The sequence below is a fragment of the Apodemus sylvaticus genome, chromosome 8, assembly GCF_947179515.1.
Source record: "Apodemus sylvaticus chromosome 8, mApoSyl1.1, whole genome shotgun sequence".
Lineage (NCBI taxonomy): Eukaryota > Metazoa > Chordata > Mammalia > Rodentia > Muridae > Apodemus > Apodemus sylvaticus.
In genome coordinates, this window is record NC_067479.1 from 82,589,030 (window position 1) to 82,607,718 (window position 18,689).

Sequence of the window (18,689 nt, forward strand, 5' to 3'; positions counted from 1 at the left end):
TCCCTTTGTGTATGTTTATGTGGTGGTTACAGGAGACAGCCCGGGGACTCAGCTTTCTCCTTCCACCATGTGGGTCCCAGGGACTGAACTCAGGTTGTCAGGCTTGCCTGCAGGCTCCTTTACCTACTGAGCCACCTCTCTGGCCAAGGTGTTGGCATCTTAGGTATGCCCCTGGGACACCAAAGGTTTTTTGACACAGGGCCTCATTATGTAGCCTAGGCTGGTCTCGCACTTGTGGTCCTTCTGTTTCAGCCTCCCTAGTACAGGGGTTGTGTCTGTCCTCTCTGTGGTATGCTACTGGACTTCTTAATTACACCGGTTTACATGGAAAGGTACGGATCTTCCAGGTTTGGCCTTTACTTTCTTTCTTTCTTTTTTTTTTTTTTTTAAAGATTTATTTATTTTATGTGTATGAGTACACTGTGACTGTCTTCAGACACAACAGAAGAGGGCATCGGCTCCCATTACAGATGGTTGTGAGCCACCATGTGGTTGCTGGGAGTTGAACTTAGGAGCTCTGTAAGAGCAGCCGGTGCTCTTAACCGCTGAGCCGTCTTTCCAGTCCCCTGTCTTTACTTTCAATCTCATTGCGCTTTTTTAACTTATACTGACTATGATGGCACACACCTAGACTCCAAACTTGGAAGGCTGAGGCAGTAAGGTCTTTAGTAAGAGATTGTCCTGGCTTCACAGGGAATCTGAGACTAACTCTGTACTCCAATTTTTAATAGGGTTATTTGGTTTTCTGGAGTCTAACTTCTTGAGTTCTTTGTATATATTGGATATTAGCCCTCTATCTGATGTAGGGTTGGTGAAGATCTTTTCCCAATTTGTTGGTTGCCGATTTGCCCTTTTGATGGTGTCCTTTGCCTTACAGAAACTTTGTAATTTTATGAGGTCCCATTTGTCAATTCTTGATCTTAGCACATAAGCTATTGGTGTTCTGTTCAGGAACTTTCCCCCTGTACCGATGTCCTCAAGGGTCTTCCCCAGTTTCTTTTCTATTAGCTTCAGAGTGTCTGGCTTTATGTGGAGGTCCTTGATCCACTTGGAGTTGAGCTTAGTACAAGGAGACAAGGATAGATCAATTCCCATTCTTCTGCATGCTGACCTCCACTTGAACCAGCACCATTTGTTGAAAAGGCTATCTTTTTTCCATTGGATGTTTTCAGTCCCTTTGTCGAGGATCAAGTGGCCATAGGTGTGTGGGTTCATTTCTGGATCTTCAATCCTGTTCCATTGATCCGCCTGCCTGTCACTGTACCAATACCATGCAGTTTTTAACACTATTGCTCTGTAGAATTGCTTGAGGTCAGGGAAACTGATACCCCCAGAATTTCTTTTATTGTTGAGAATAGTTTTAGCTATCCTGGGTTTTTTGTTATTCCAGATGAATTTGAGGATTGCTCTTTAACTCTGTGAAGAATTGAGTTGGGATTTTGATGAGTATTGCGTTGAATCTGTATATTGCTTTTGGCAAGATGGCCATTTTAACTATATTAATCCTGCCGATCTATGAGCATGGGAGGTTTTTCCATTTTTTGAGGTCTTCTTCCATTTCCTTCTTCATAGACTTGAAGTTCTTGTCATACAGATCTTTCACATGTTTGGTAAGAGTCACCCCAAGGTACTTTATACTGTTTGTGGCTATTGTGAAGGGGGTCATTTCCCTAATTTCTTTCTCATCCTGCTTATCCTTTGAGTATAGGAAGGCTACTGATTTGCTTGAGTTGATTTTATAACCTGCCACTTTGCTGAAGTTGTTTATCAGCTGTGGGAGTTCTCTAGTGGAGTTTTTTGGGTCACTTAGGTAGACTATCATATCATCTGCAAATAATGATAGTTTGACTTCTTCCTTTCCACTTTGTATCCCTTTGACCTCCTTATGTTGTCGAATTGCCCGAGCTAGTACCTCAAGTACAATATTGAAAAGATAAGGAGAAAGGGGGCAGCCCTGTCTAGTCCCTGATTTTAGTGGGATTGCTTCAAGTTTCTCTCCATTTAGTTTGATGCTGGCTACCGGTTTGCTGTATATTGCTTTAACGATGTTTAGGTATGGGCCTTGAATTCCTGTTCTTTCCAAGACTTTAAGCATGAAAGGATGCTGAATTTTGTCAAATGCTTTTTCAGCATCCAATGAAATGACCATGTGGTTTTTTTCTTTGAGTTTGTTTATGTAGTGGATTGCATTGATGGATTTCTGTATATTGAACCATCCCTGCATCCCTGGGGTAATAGCCAGGTCATTTTCTTGTTTAGCATCCTCTCTCTTTTGTGACAGGTTTTCACATACCTCCAGTTGGCCTTGAACTCATAATGTGGCCAACACTGGTTTCAAATGTCTGATCCTGTGCTTCTAACTCTGATATCTCTAAAGCCCACTTTGAACCTCCAAATTTGGTGACATAGTAGCTTTTGAAAGCTCCCAAAGCATCTGGTACTTCTCAACTTTTCCTCCCATGCTGAGAGCAAACCAGGGCCTGATATGTGTTAGACAAGCCACTGTCATGGACAGAGATCTTCTAGCTTCTGCCTCTTGAGTGCTGTATTGAAGGCACATGCTACCACACTTGGCTACAAAACAGGATTTTAATGTAACTAATGTCATGAAGTTCAGCCTGCCTGTATCCTTCTCCCATCCTTCCCGCCTCCCCACCCCCATGCTGGGAATGGAGCCCCGGCCCTCATACACTAAGCTGTACACATCCTGCTTGCCAAAGCTCCTTTAACACAACTCCTCAGCAAGTGGTGTGTTTTCCTTCAGACACCAAGTTTTGGTTGTGTAACTCATGGTGGCAGGCATGTCTTCGACAAGAGCTTTTCCCTCACTAAGTGACCAGCCTGTCACCATTTCCTTTAAGCACTGAGTAGTTCTAAACAGTGATCTTTCCAGGACACTCCCTGTGCAGCGTCTGGGAGTGACTCCACAATATAATCCTGTAAGAGCTGAGCAAACTCTGTGGGCTCAGCCCAGGCTGATCTCATTTTCTCAGTCCTCACTATCTAAAGCTCTTGAGACTCTTAGTCACTTTAGCCAAAAACATGATGGAAGTTACCAAAATGTGTGTGTGATACAGCTGATTTCTATGACAACAGAAATCAAACACTGAAAGTACATTTTTAAAAGTGGAAGAATCATAAATATGTGATTGAGAAAACTTTCCATTCAAAGCCTCCAGTGACTTGCAAGAATACCTCAAGAACTTTTGAAACAGCTGTTTAAACTCCTTGTAGGTATGTTTTATAACCCACTGTTTAGAACTATAAATGTGTATGCATGTACGTGTGCATATATGTACTATTATTATTATATGTATTTTGGGGGGTTATTGAGATAGGGTTTCTCTGTGTAGCCCTGTCTGTTCTAGAACTTGCTCTGTAGACCAGGCTAGCCTCAAACTTACTGTCTCTGCCTCCCAGCCAGCTGGGATTAAAGATGTGCTACCATCACCCAGCATAGGTATATATTCTTTTTTTTTTTTTTTTTTTTTTGGTTTTGGTTTTGGTTTTTTCAAGACAGGGTTTCTCCTGGCTATCTTGGAACTCACTCTGTAGACCAGGATGGCCTCGAACTCAGAGATCCTCCTGCCTCTGCCTCCCAGAGTACTGGGATTACAGGTGTGCGCCACCACTACCTGGCTTATGTTTGTTTTAAAAAGGGTATTGTTGCCAGTTGGTGGTGGCACAGGCCTTTAATCCCAATACTTGCACTGGGGAGACAGAAGCAGATGGATCTCTTAGTTGCAGGCTAGCCTGATCTACCCAGAGAGTTTCATCCAGGACAGCCAGGACTACAGAGAAAAACCCTGTTTTAAAAAACAAGTGAAGCTCCTCCTTCTCTTGCCTCTCACTCTCTCAGACTCTCTCTTGCCCCGTCTCGGACTCTTCCCTTCCTTCCTCCCCTCCCCCTCTTAACACAAGGTCATGGCCAGCCTCTACTTCTTTACTCTCTCCTTCTCTTTTTCTCTGCCTCTACTACCCCCTTAACTCCCCTCCCCATGTCCTGAATAAATTCTATTCTATACTAGGAAAAAAGAAAAGAAAAACAAGTAAAACAAAACAAACCCGATCAACCAGAATAATTAGGAGATGTGACTATTTTTAAACAAAGTTATCAAGGGATAGTTCTGCAGCTAGGAGCACTGACTGCTCTTTCAGAGGATACAGGTTCAACTCCCAGGACCCACATGGCAGCTTGCAATTGTTAGGGTTCTGTCTAAGCCTTTAATCCTAGCACTCAAGAAGTAGAGGCAGAGGGATATCTGCAAATTCAAGGCCAGCCTGGTCTAGAGACTGTGTTCTAAGCTGTCCAGGAGATCCTTTTGAGACAGAGAAACCCTGTCTCAAAAAACAAAACAAAGAAATAAATCAGAGGCGGTTAAAGTATCTATTTTTTTTTTTTTTATAAATTTTCTAACCATTTTCTAAAATGCAGACAAAAACTCTATTAAAATCTTACAGGTATTATCTTTTGTGTTCAAATTTCCCATGGGAATTTTTAGATTAAGAGTAGCAAAACTTAGCATTTAGCAACTTAGTGTTTTCTTTTAATTTTATTGTTTAGCCCTGATAGTGAACCCAGGTAGCCAAGTAAGTGCTCCTCCCCTGAACTGAAGACCAAACTCTAATAATTTTATTTTCTTGGAATGTTCTTTCTCTAATGATATTTACAAGATTTATTTCCTTTCAGAATTAAACTCAAATGAGATCCCAGAGAACTTTTCAGTGATCATCACATTTTAAACTTCAAACTAGGTGTGGTGGTGGTGGTGGTGGTGGTGGTGGTGGTGGTGGTGGTGGTGTGTGTGTGTGTGTGAAAAGATCAAGACCAGTCTGGGCTATGTAGTGAGAACAAATAAATGAATAGAACTATATCCCAACATTACCTTTTCTATTTTTTGTTTTTCGTTTTGTTTGTTTTTGTTTTTGAGACAGTGTCTTTATGTAGTCCTGGATGTCCTGGAACTCACTATGTAGACCATGCTGTCCTTGAACTCACAGAGATCCACAGGCCTCTGCCTTCTTAGTGTTAGGTGTGTACCCCTAGGACTGGCCTTTTCGTATCTTTTTTAACCATAACACTTATTACCTCTTAATAGAAAATAACTTGCAAAGAGTTTTATTTCTGATCTTTTCACAATCTAAAAGTCTATGAAGAAAAACCTTAGCAAATCCATTATCCCAACACTACAATGCTTGATATGGAGAGGGCTCAACAGGTGGTCAGTGGGTGGGTGAGCCGCTGTACTGAAGTGAGGAGATGACCACCACTGCACATAGTTCACATGTGTTGTGCCATCCTGAGAGAAAGGGGAAGCAGGCGACTGTAAGAGACATGGCGCTGCTCATGAACTATGCTGTTTTCCAGTTAGCTAGTGGTTTTAGGCAATGCTGTATTTACTAATTGATCAGTTGATTGTGAGTGGAACATCAGCCTTGAGTTAAATCAGTAAAAGTCTACCTGTGATTTTCTAGTCTCTTTTCATTAAAGATATGATTTATTTCAGAATGTTTTTGTGACTGGGTGTCCTTGGCCCCTATGGGATTGCATGGAGTAATCACGCTGCCATTCAGTGTAAGACATGCAGTTAACTGATAAGTTTTGTTGCACTGGAATTTGGGTAGATGTTCCTTATTCCACCATACTGTAGTTTATTCCTTCCACACACACATACATGTACACAAACTAGCATCTTAAGCACACATTACGAACAGGAGACATATTGGATGTTTTATCTGTATTGCTTTATTAGACCCTCACAGTGTCAATGAGGTGGCAGATACCACACCAAGATTAGGAAGCTGTGTCACAAATGTTCAAGGACACAAGTCAAACAGAAGTAACAGTAAAGGAAATTCCGGCAATCTCAAGAAATTTCTACCAAGCTGTTAACATAATCTTAACTCTGCAGGTGGAGCTATAGGGACACAGGACTTCTTATCCTGTGTTTCTCTAACGTTGCAAGTTTTAAAATAAGCAATATAATGTAGTAAGCAATTAAAGAGATAAATATTTTAATGAATTCAGAGATGGAAGTCAAGTGGTCTCTTGGTATATTCAAGACATTTTTTCCTCCTCATCTACCTATCTCTATCTATCTATCTATCTATCTATCTATCTATCTATCTATCTATCTATCTATCTATCTATCTATCTATCTTGACAGCATTCCTCTACATATCCCTGGTTGCCCTTGATCTCATTGTGTAGATCAGGTTGGCCTTGAACTCACAGAGATGCACAAAGCCTCTGGTCTCTCGTGCTGGAATTATGGGCATACACCAACATGCCAGGTACTATACACACGTGTGTGTGTGTGTGTGTGTGTGTGTGTGTGTGTATCTCCAAATCTGTTTCCTCAGTTGTCAGATGGCACTAAATAGTACTTAGGAGAGACAATGGAGATAGGAGCCCACAAAAAGAGTCCTCAAGCCTTCCCAGTACTGAGATTACAGAACAAACACTGTATTTGCTGTATACTGTAAGATGGTTACAGGGTCCTGGCTTCTACCCCACTCTTCAGTCTGGAGAACCTAGCCACTTCTTGCCCAGAGACGCTGAAATGTTCCCGGTGTCCTAGAAAGCAAAGTGCTGCAGTGGAAATCTCAAAAGGTGAGTGGTCCCAACACAAGTTTCTAAAAAACAGGAACCTAGCCATGTCTCGGACATTTGGGAATCGGGATGTGATCACCAGTGAGTAACCCAAGTCCTGATTAATGGACTGCATGCATGTGAGGGAAGGGGAACCAAAAGACTAACAAGGTTAGTACCTTGGGGATCGGAGAATGAAAGAAACCCACACTGGTTATCGCGATACTCAGCTTATACTCCTATAGCTTTATTTTCAGATTAGGCGTGAGAGCGGCGGTGGTACATGCGTGCGGCAAGCAAAAGGCGCGTCTGGAAGGTAAACTGATGACACAAGCCTTGCCCCTAGGCCTTGCCCCACGCCCCGGAGTCGCCTAAAATGCCCCATAGCTCATACCCGGAGCCCCGCCCCGCAGATCTCCCTTCGCCTCCCAGAGCCCCGCTCCACCCCGCCCCCCGGAGCCCAGGAGTGGAGTGCGTGGCCGTGCCTCCGCGTGCGCAGCGGTGCGTGAGGGCGGGGCAGGGCGGAGGCGTTGGTCCGGCCACGTTAAGCCTAGCGGTTCCGGCTGCGGCGCGTGGGGGCGCACGGGGGGCGGGGCTGCGCTGCAGCCGGATCCGGATCCGGATGCGGCGGCTCTGTGACCCGCAGGGAGACTGACGCGCCGCGACGGGAGCGTGGTCCTCTCCGGTGCGGTGAGGCGGCCTGGGGCTGGGACGCGGGGGCTGGCGGGCTTGGTACCGCTGCAGACTGCGGAGGCTGGGGCGCCCCGGCCCAGGAACCCGGCGGCTAAGCATGATGCCCGGCATTCTGGCCGGGCAGGATCTTGGAGGGCCTAGGGACCGAGTGTCCGTGGCGTGGGACTTGGGGGACGGTCCTCGCCTTGTCTGCTGCCGTCGCTATGAAAGGGCGCGAACTCTAGGTTCCCTTTTACCAGTGCAGCGGTCAGAGCCGGAGTCACGCGCCAGCTCTGAAGAGCCCCAGCTGCGCAGACTATATGAAACCTGGGGTGGGGGAACCTAGGACTTGAACCCCTAGAAACACCGACTGTGTGGGTTCTATTGTAATAGCTAATGTTTATGTAAGGCAAGCATAAAATGTTTCTGTAAAAATAAATGGGGATTTGTTTGGTTGGGATTAATTAATCCAAGACTGGGTCTCAGAAAATTGATTCCTAAGGCAGGATTTGTATGGCTGAAACAGATTTCATGATGCAGAGATTGTCATCTGTTGACTTTTCTGCTGTAGAGCTCAATAGGAAAATGAGAGGACCCTCATTCCAGGCCACTCATTTGTTGATGCATCACTTTAGGACTAGTCTTAAGTAGACTGGGGATAATCAGATGGTGTAGATTAAGTACGCTAACGGGAAATACTTGTCTCATGAAACTCTATCTTCATGAAGATACTCGAAGCTGTCCACCTGTCTGTCTACCTAGCTATCAGTCTGTCACCTATCACAGCGGTTTCGATTTGCAGATCATGTTTAGAAATTTGTGAATCCTGGTCTTCAATCTTCCCTACTTGTTGCTCCCCATCTGTATCCAGTCTCATTCAGAGGCTGGAAAATCAAACTTGAACTTTGGTGTATGTCTTTTGTGTTCTCACTTGTGGTCATGTGGCAATCTTTTTTTCTTCGTGACTTTCTGAAATGTCATTTCTAGAGGATACCTCACACCATTCATTATTCATTGACTAGAGGTTTATGGGACTAAGGCTTAGGCAATACTCAAGCCTTGTAAACAAATGCTAATTTAGCAGTTAAACCCTACTGGTTGGGATGGGGGGGGGAGGTGCTTTGAGTTTACAACCAAACTTAGATGAAGTTAGGTGGTGACCTTTAAGTGCTACGGAATGAAGGCTTTTTTTCGTTTTGTTTTGATAAAACAGCCTGTGTAGCTTGGCAGGAGGAGGGGGGGGGTGCCTTAGAGCCAACTTAAAATTTTTTTCCATAGTTTTAAAGTGTGTGGCTTTTTTGAGACTGTTGTGACTGGGTAGCCTGCTGTCCTTGAGTGCCCACTGTTCAAGCTTCTACCTTATCCCTAGCACTGGATCCAGGTGTTTGTCACCTCACCTGATTTTTTTATTAGACTGTAATAAGGCATGGCCTCTGTCAGTATCATAGATTGTGTTTTTATGACTAGGAAGATAGGCTTTTCCCCTTTAAGTTTTATAAATCTCATTTAAAAAGAGGTTTGACTCTGATCAGATCCTTTGTATTTAACCAGACCAATGTCTGTCCTCATCCAGTTAGTAATGAATGCTAGAAATTGATTTAATGTTGCTGTCTGGTATGGTGGGACACACCTGTCATCAGCACAGGGGATATGGAAACAGGAGAACCTAGAGTTAAAGGGAGGCTGGGGAGGTAGCTGAGAGAGTAAATCATTTGCAATACAAGACTGAGAACCAGAATTCTGATTCCCAGAACCCATGTAAAGAAAATAGGGTGGGCTTAGTAGCCCACCTGTAATGGTATCATCAGGAGACAGAGAAGTCCTTTGAGTAAACTGGCAATTCTCACCAACCTAAAACGTGAGCGATGGGTTTGGGGAGAGAACTACCTTCAGTATATTCAGTGGAGAGATTGAAAACGACGCCTGAAGTCAGCCTTCGGCCTCCTCCACTCTCACAGGCACACACATGCACACAACACATACAAACATGCCTACACAAATGCACACATCCAGTGAAGGGCTTGAGGCCAGCCAGCCTAAGCTACACGATGAAACCCTGTTCTTAGAAAGTGATTTCCTGGCATTGTCTATTTCTTTCTCCACTAACTGTGTGGCTTCCTTGTAGCTATGTACTTCCTGGCCCACTGACTGGTCCTGGGTAGCTCATCAGTGGCACGTGTAGAAATTACTGTGCTAATCACCGGGTCGCCATTTCTGCTTGCCCCTTGAGCTTCCCACCTTTGCCAGGAGGATGGCTTATCTAAAATGGCCTTTTCAGTGTGGGTGGAGATAGCTTAGGAAAGGATAAGGGAATGAGGCTAGAGAGCGAGAGTGGGGGCCGTGGGGGGGGGGGCCACAGCCTCCCTGTCTTTGTTCAGTTACCTCGAAGCTTCCGGGATTGCCTTGTAAAACTCAAAGTGTGTACTAAAGTGCCTCAGCTGTGCACCATGACAAGTAGCTACACAATGTGACACTATTTGAGAGCCTTTAAGGATTTCTTTTGTAAATCAATTATTGATAACCCCTGGGTTCTTTAAAATCCTTTGTGTGTAATCACTTCTTGCTTTCTTCATGACCTGCTGGAGAATGGAGTTTTAATGTTTTGTTTTTGTTGACTTAATTTCCCTACTGATAGTAAAGCTGGCTTTTAACATGTAAACATATTTACAGTTACAGATTTTGGTAGCTAGAGTAGATGATAAAATGTTTGTATGATGAAATTCACTTTCTCACCAAGCATACTTTTCCTTTTATAAGGCCTCTCAACATTCGAAATTTTATTTTAGACTTTACTGGAAAGATGAAACCCGATGAAACTCCTATGTTTGACCCAAGTTTGCTTAAAGAAGTGGACTGGAGTCAGAATACAGCAATATTTTCTCCAGCCATTTCTCCAACGCATCCTGGAGAAGGCTTGGTTTTGAGGCCTCTTTGTACTTCAGACTTAAATAAAGGTATGGGCCCAACTTTAGTTTGGGAATCCTGACTAGAATTTGTTGCTTTCTTTATAAGCATGATTTGAACTTAAAACAGTACTTCATTTTTGTACTTACAGTGACTGTATCACTCAACTGTAATAAGCATGTATCATGGCTAAGACCAGATATTACTAAGTTTAAAAATAACTAAATACTAAGTATTCTATTCAAAAGGAATTTTTGTCCCCAAAACAAAACTGAAGTTATAATGTATAAAAAACATGGAAAAGTCTTCTCCAAGAACCTAGACAGGCAAAGGACTATTCCTTGGACAAACTGAAAGGGTTTTATCTAGTCTTATCTAGATGTTAATTTTTTAACATCTAAATTATCCATAATAATTTCCTGAAACTTTTGGTAATAACATTTTACCTTACTCTTTTCTTCTACATAGGTATTTGAATAAAGTAACTTTGGCCAGAATTCCTGCATGTAGAAAAATTAAGACTAAAAATGTTCAAAAATATGTGTAGTCCTGGCTGTCCTTGAATTCAGAGATCTACCTGCCTCTGTCTCCCAAGTGCTCGGATTTGCAAAGGCATGTACCACTATGTTCAGTGGCATTAACATTAAAATTAAAGATTTTTTAAATTGTCCCAACAGTGTTATATTAGTTACGCTTTTGATATATTCAGTGGAGGTGACAATCTGGCACTTTGAGTCATGTATTTAGGAAAATGTGGCATCCCTTACATAAAATTTAAGTAGCACTTGTTCTGTAATTATTGATATTAAGGTCTGAATTACCTTAAAATCAAATGCTGTTAAACATATTTGGAGGCTGTCATTTGCTATTCTGGTTATAAAAACAATAAGTACTTGAATAAAAATTCCCTCATGTATACGGTACCATGAATACACACACCACAGTTGAAAATTTGCATGTTTAATCAGCAAATCTTGATTAAAGATTATTGCAAAACATGATTATAGTGTTTTGGAAAAGTAACTTTCTTTAACCTACCCAGTCAGTATTTTTGCTGCTTTCCATATTTTAATCTTTCTTTTGTTTTTCTCCAACATTTTAAAACTAGGTTTTTTTAAGGTATTGGGTCAACTGACAGAGACTGGTGTCGTCAGCCCGGAGCAGTTCCTGAGTAAGTACCATGCTGCACCTTGTCTGAATTCAGGTGAATTCATTCAAATAGCTGAAAGTTACAAATCAGCCATCCTTAGAGAATTGAGATGTTTTGTATAACTTGAGATTTACTCTAGAATTATTTTTTTTACTGTAGTATATATCTTTTTTTTTTTTTTTAAGATTTATTATGTATACAGCATTCTGCCTGCATGTATCCTGCAGGCCAGAAGAGGGCACCAGATCTCATGATAGCCACCATGTGGTTGCTGGGAATTGAACTCCGAACCTCTGGAAGAGCAGACAGTGCTCTTGACCGCTGAGCCATCTCTCCATCCCTGTAGTATAGCTTTCTATGTGGTTATGTTTAGCACAGAAATTTATTACTAACTTAAAAAAATTTTACAATTTATGTTTATGTTCCTATTCTTTTGTTCTTACTCATTTCATCCATCTATTTATTTGCTTTTATATTGAATTTTAAGGTTGGGTATCTTAGTCTTAACAATCCCCTTCTCCCTTTGAGACATGAGAAAATAGGTTTCCAAAAACAACCAGTCATATAATTACTTGCCACAGTTAATTACTGGCAAGAAAAATGGAACCTTCTGAGCTTTATCCAGTGTCCTAACTCAAGCCTGTTCCCATTTTCTATTAATGCATTTCCTTTAGTTGGTAACTTCTCCAACCAGGCTGAGGATGAAGATCAATATTCTATAGTTTTGTTTATTTTCCTTCATTGAATTATTTCTCCCCTACTTGAACCTATATAGAATGAGACTTTGAAAATAAACAATATCTGAGTTTTAGAGCTTGGCTTTTAAACTCCTTTTTTTCTCTTTGCTTACATATCAGAATAGATGAGAAATGTAGCTTTTCTAGCAATATAAAGTGTAAGCATTATTGTTTGTATGACTTTGGAAAAACTGCTTAAGTGGGGATGTATCTCATTTTTGCAAGGTGCTTTTATAGCAAAGATCCTATTCTAAAAAGACAAATACATAACCATGAAACATTGGAAAAACAAATGGAAAACTGCACTTGATCTTAGCCAAAAGGCAAGAAGCGATAAGAAATGGAAAACTGTTATCAAAATATTTTAAAGCTAAGACTGAATTGTGGATATAATATGCTCTGATAATAACCTGTAGTTTTGTTCTTTGAGTATCTGTGATGTTAGTTTTAGATAAATGTAAATTAAGAGGGAAGATATTGACTTTTTAATTAGTCATAGAAATGGCACATGCACAGTTTATCTGTAATACTGTGTGTTCATTTCAAAGAACTCAAGTCTTACTTTGCTAGCAGATTGTGTGTTTCTGGGTGCTCAACCAGTCAACAGCACTCTCTACCTCAGGGTTACATCTCCATTCTGTACTAACAGATGACTGTAAAGGTGTGAACCACCCAGTGCTGACCATTGGTATTTCAACTCCTTGATGTTTTAAATAATGTATTTTTAGAAGAGGAAACTGACTGGTTGTAGTGGTGTACACCCTTAATTCCAGAGCTTGGGGGGGAGGTGGTTAGAGACAGGCAGAGCTCTGTGAGTTCAAGATCAAGCTGGTCTACAGAGGAAGTCCCAGAACATCCAGAGTGATACCCTAGTCAAAAATCCCAAATAACAGTTTATTTCTCTTGCTAGAAACTTAAGCACTGTAGCAAAATGGCTTTAAAATGGAAAGATGAAGTCTGACAAGCTTGGTGCTTTTCTTGAATTCAGTAAAATAGAAACGCCTACTTTCTAACACTTTTTGACATTTCCTGACAGAGTCTTTTGAGCATATGAAGAAGTCTGGGGATTACTATGTTACGGTTGTGGAGGATGTGACCCTAGGACAAATTGTGGCTACAGCAACTCTGATAATAGAACATAAATTTATCCATTCATGTGCTAAGGTATGTACTCAAACTAGTGCCTATGAATAAAGCACACAGATATTTTCTAATGAAATCAACTTGGAAACATCATTAGCAAAATCAATGTTCCAGTATTTGTTCATTGCTCCTTAGCAGAAGACATTTCTGAAGTTTCTTCAATTACAGTCCAATGAAATTCAGACAGATGAGTCAGCAGATAGACGGCTGAAGAGGTTGGGCCACCAAGCCCAAACCACCCAAGTCCCAGATTGGCATAGTGGAAGGAAAGAATTATCACAAGTTGACCTCCACAGATACCCCAAAAGCCATTCACAAATGCAGATACACTCACTCTCATTCTGAATGTAGGAAAAAATGCGCGTGTACTCTGTTGTTAAGGGTTTTAGTTTCTGTACTTAACATTGGTAAACTGTGCTGGGTATAAATTGCTACTAAGCAACAAGTTGAATATACTATGTTTATGACAAGATTGTGTTATGGTAATTGGGGTTTAGACTTCTGCTGTAATAGCAGAGAAGGGAGGTTGAGAATATAGCTAAAAACCGGTTAAGGAGTAGCTGATTTTCCTGTTTCCTCTGTGAAAAAGTAAAAACTGTAATCATTATCATCTGTTGGCTTAGTGGAAAACAGGCTGAAGGCTCATCCTGTAGTACTGTGATTGTTTGCAGAGAGGGAGAGTAGAAGATGTCGTCGTTAGTGACGAGTGCAGAGGGAAGCAGCTTGGCAAACTGTAAGTATGCACAGGTAACCATGGAAACTAGATGGTTTCTGTCCCAGTTTGGCCTCATGCCAGGAAACTTGATTTATTTCTGACCTTAAATTCTGAACTCATTCTCTGTATCTTAGACTGAATTTAATGAAAAATTATAGTTTTGTTAGTTTTACCTCAGAGTTTGAGAATTGAAAACATTTCATTTACCAAAAGTAACATGTAATTGAGCTGTGCATGTATGTTTGTATGGTACCTTTGACTCTGACATGCCAGGCACAGGCAAGTTGTGTTCTACCACTGAGGTATGTTGCAAGCAGTCTCTTCGATAGTAGTCGTCCCTCAACTCCTCTGGTTTTGTTTTTCGAGACAGGTATGCCTATCTCTTTTTGCAGACCCAAAGTTACAGACACCCACTTGGCTCTGCCTCCTGAGTGCTGGGATTAAAGGTGTGCACCTCCACTGCCCAGACTTCTTTTTGTGAGACAAGTGTCTCATTAAATTCAGCTTAGCTATGAATTTGTGGTCCTTCTGCCTCAGCGTCTGGAGTACTTGAAAACAGGGCTGGCTTATGAAAAGTAACTTTGGATAGCAGGGCGTGGTGGGGCACGCCTGTAATCCCAGCACTCTGGGAGGCAGAGAGGCAGGCGGATTTCTGAGTTGGAGGCCAGCCTGGTCTACAGAGTGAGTTCCAGCACAGCCAGGGCTATACAGAGAAACCCTGTCTTGAAAAAACCCAATCCAAAAAACCAAAAAAATTAATAACAAAAAAAAAAAAGGAAAGAAAGAAAAGAAAAAGCAGCCTCGGGCAGAGGTTGCACATGCCTTTAATCTCAGCACTTGGGAGGCAGAGACAGGCAGATTTCTGAGTTCGAGGCCAGCCTGGTCTACAGAGTTAGTTCCAGGACAGCCAGGGCTACACAGAGAAACCCTGCCTCAAAAAACCACCACCACCACCAACAACAACAACAAAAAAAAAAAACAAAGAAAGAAAGAAAGAAACAAAGAAAGAAAAGTAACCTCCTCTTTACCTCTTAATACTAGCTTTCTCAGACACAGTGAGTACCCAGCTCCTGTCAGATAAAAATCAAAGTGTAATTGCCAGGTTATGAGTAGAAGAACTTGCATTTAAATCTAACGTCTGAGTTTTAATGAGTCTACTCAATAAATACGCATCAGGTATGTATCATATAGTACCCTAAGAATTGGAATACTTGACTTATGAACTGCACCAGTTTTTGCTATTCTAATCCATTCAACTGAAATTTTAGAACATGAAAGTTGTTTTTAAGAATGATAAAGGATTGTTTATAAAACCTGAAATCCAGACATGGCTAACTATAAAACTGGCACACAGAAAGCTGGGGCAGGAAGATGACCTTAAGTTCAAGGCCAGCCTGGACTACATGACAAAATCATGTCTAACTATGTACAACAGGAGAAGGCCCTTCAGTTAGCACAGGAGTTCACTTTTGAAAAAACTTTGTTTTACTTTGTTTCAGAGACAGGGTTTCTCATATATCCCTGGCTGTCCACTCACTCTGTAGACCAGGCTGGCCTCAAACTCTGAGATTTCTCTTTATCCTAGTGCTGAAATTAAAGAGATTCAGACCAATCTTGGGTTTATCTGATCCATATTTCCTTTAAAAGTAGTTTTAAAAATGATTGAAGACACTTGGCATGGTAGCACAAACCTTTATTCACAGCTCTCAACAGGCAGGGGCAGGAGCTGGGGCAGGCAGATCTGTGGGTTAATGCTAGCCTGCTCTACATAGCCAGTTCCAGGCCAGCCAAGGCTAAGAACAGCTATTTCATACTCATTTTATGCAAGTGCTTTTACTTGAAGTAGACATAAAGGTATCCCAACCCTGTAACCACTGAGCTCTACACTCCCAACCTTATTTTTTGAGTTAAGATCTGTGTTGTTTTATAGTAGAAAACAACCTTCAATTCCATAGCCTCCTGTTTGGTCTGTGTCACCAAAGCTAACTAGAGATTTTTCGTTTAAAAAAAAAAAAAAAGTAACATGGGCTATGTTTTTCAAAATTTGATAATTTTAGTGTCTTTTTTTTTCTCTGGTTTTCCCAACCCCAGTACTGAGGATTGAAGCTAAGGCTTCATGCGTGCTATTTTCTCAATAAGTCTTAATCTGAGCCTATGCTTATCCCAGACATGCTGTGTAGTTCAGTTGGTCTTGCTTTAAAGTCATAGCAATTCTCTTTTTAGCCTCTCAAATAATGCCATATGATGCCACTCACTATACCTAGGCTCATGCATAGGTTCTTCTTGTGTGGGTGTTGTGCCTACATGCAACTAACTACTCCTGTCCCCGGTACCCTCATAAGCCAGGAGGCATCTGATGCCCTGGGAGGGGAGTTACAAAGGGTTGTGTGCCACCATGTTGGGCCTGGGAATCAAATCAGAAAACAAATTCAAGAGCAGGCAATATTCTTAACTGTAAAGCCAACTCTCTAGTCCTGAATGTGAATTTGTTAAAATGCTATGCATATAGATGTTTTGCCTGTATTTATGTGTACTACTTGCATGTCTGTTGTCTGTGGAGGCCAGGAAGTCCAAAGAGGGCAAAGATTACCTAGAACTGGAGATAGTTAGTAGCCATGTGGGTGCTAGTCCTCTGTAAAAAGCAAGTGCTCTCTCCAGCCTCTCATACACGAATTCTTAACATTTATTAACATTTATTTTAAAAAAGGTTTAGAGGTTAGCAAGGTGGGTGAGAGTGGCCTCAGTTTGATCCCAAGAAAGCAGAAAGGAGAGAACTACACGGACTTGGGCTCTAACCTTGTGCATCTGGTCCATAATAAAGGAGGGTGTAGGTTGAGTTATTTATTAACACAGTCTAACAATTCCTCAGTGATTTAAATGCTATCAGCATAATAATTTGAACACTTAAAGGAATAAGTGGAAAGGCCATACTCTAAACTTGTATACCGAATAAATACTAATTTATTTTTATATAACGCTAATCTGTGTCATTATCAATACCCATTTTGGTTAATGTTGTCTCCTTATACTTTCTTTTTCAGGTTATTATCAACTCTTACTTTGCTAAGCAAGAAACTGAACTGTTACAAGATCACCCTTGAATGTCTACCACAAAATGTCGGTTTCTACAAAAAGTTTGACTATACAGTATCTGAAGAAAATTACATGTGTCGGAGGTTTCTAAAGTAAAAACTACCATCAAGAGGTTAATGCTACAAGGCTTTACTGTTAGAGTTCATTTTTGTTGCTGCAGCCCAGTAAGCTCCCTAACTACTGGACTGCAGTACGCTGTAGTATGCCAGGGTAGTGACCCGGGAGGATGCAGTCGCCGCTGGGAGTTCACATTATCATAAAGGGGGAGGATTTTTAACCAAAGGAATATATTTTCAACTTGAATCTTTTCTTGCATTGTATTTTTCTAAAGTTTGTCTTCATTTCTTGGTAGTCAAGAGTATGGGTAGTAAACAGTTATGTCTGCTCTATGCTGCTCATTTTTAAATATATGTATATATATATTGAATAAGGGTGTTTCTTACCATAAAATTATTTTTGTCTCATACATTTAAATAGACTTAAGGTGCACCATTTCTCACATTACAGGGAGTTGGACGCTTCTGTTATTATGACCACCAGATACATATTTGCACACTGTTGATCCTAACCCTGCAGTCTTTTTAAAGCAACAAAAGAAAAATGGGACAAGGTACAACAGCTTAAATAACTATTTTACTAAGTATATAGTTTTGTGCAGATACTGTACCACCTGTCTCATCTGTCACATGATATTAGAATTATCCAGGGTCTTTTCAAACTGTCAGTGAGCAGTTCCTAGGGGAGCTTCTACCCTGGTTTCCATATCATTGACATCTGAAGCCTTTGAGTCGCAAAAAAAATGTGCAGTACTGCCTTTGGTACAGCTTTAAAATGATGGTAGCTTTTCTATTTAATGTGATTATAATGGTACTATTATTCTGATCACTGTCCTGTTTTATTTATTTTAATGATTTTTAAAATAGAATCAGATACTTTATTAATAATGGTTCTAATCTTTTGCATTCCATGTTATTACATTAAACTTGTTTATATGAATAGTCAAGTTAGAATCTTGTCTTTTGTTTTTCTTGTTTGTTAAGACAGGGTGCCCAGGATACCCTGGGGCTCCTCAGACATATTCTAGAGCTGCTATTTCAGGCATGCGAGCACCATGATCAGCTTGAGTCTATTAGGTTAAAACCTGGCTCTTTTTGTTTGTTTTTTTCGAGACAGAGTTTGTGTAGCCCTGGCTGTGCTGGAACTCACTTTGTAGACCAGGCTGGCCTCAAACTGAGAAATCCACCTGCCTCTGCCTCCCAGAGTACTGGGATTACAGGTGTGACTCTTAACAACCTAGTTTTTTGTTATCTTTTGGATTATTTGGACTTTTTTTCCTCTAGTCATTAGGTTGACTTTCATTTTCAGAGTTCTTTAGTTCTGTAGCCATGACAGACCTTCATTAGGTTTTTCCTATGTTAAAAGAGGCCTTTCCCCTAAAGTAAAATTTAGCACTTTATTTCTTTGTGTTAATGCAATCTACGATGTTAGTATTTCAACAAAACCCACAGAGTTGTGTTAAGGTTTTCTCATAAATCCCTCTTACAGAAACAGTTGTAGTACTGAAACAGTTTTAATATTAAATGTTTACTCACCTTAATCTGCGGGAGTAAAGCTGGGTTACTTTTACCCAGAAGACAAAGAAGTTTTGAGGCCTAAGGAATATGAACGAGCCTCTCAATCATT

The 18,689-nt window shown here is 41.0% G+C and overlaps 1 protein-coding gene across 3 annotated transcripts; it reads left to right on the plus strand.

Moving 5' to 3' along the window:
• Positions 1-6,885: 6,885 nt before the first annotated feature.
• On the plus strand, positions 6,886-18,009 carry Gnpnat1 (glucosamine-phosphate N-acetyltransferase 1). Of its 3 annotated transcripts, none has more exons than XM_052191723.1 (6): positions 6,886-6,908; positions 10,051-10,218; positions 11,277-11,339; positions 13,092-13,219; positions 13,870-13,931; positions 16,955-18,009. In XM_052191723.1, the coding sequence occupies exons 2-6, from the start codon at positions 10,065-10,067 to the stop codon at positions 17,100-17,102; spliced, it is 555 nt and encodes a 184-aa protein (XP_052047683.1). In that variant the 5' UTR covers positions 6,886-6,908; positions 10,051-10,064; the 3' UTR covers positions 17,103-18,009. The 3 variants fall into 3 exon arrangements, with proteins under 3 accessions (XP_052047683.1, XP_052047680.1, XP_052047682.1); XM_052191720.1 differs by lacking the exon at positions 6,886-6,908 and adding an exon at positions 7,198-7,277; XM_052191722.1 differs by lacking the exon at positions 6,886-6,908 and adding an exon at positions 7,215-7,282.
• The last annotated feature ends 680 nt before the right edge of the window (positions 18,010-18,689 follow it).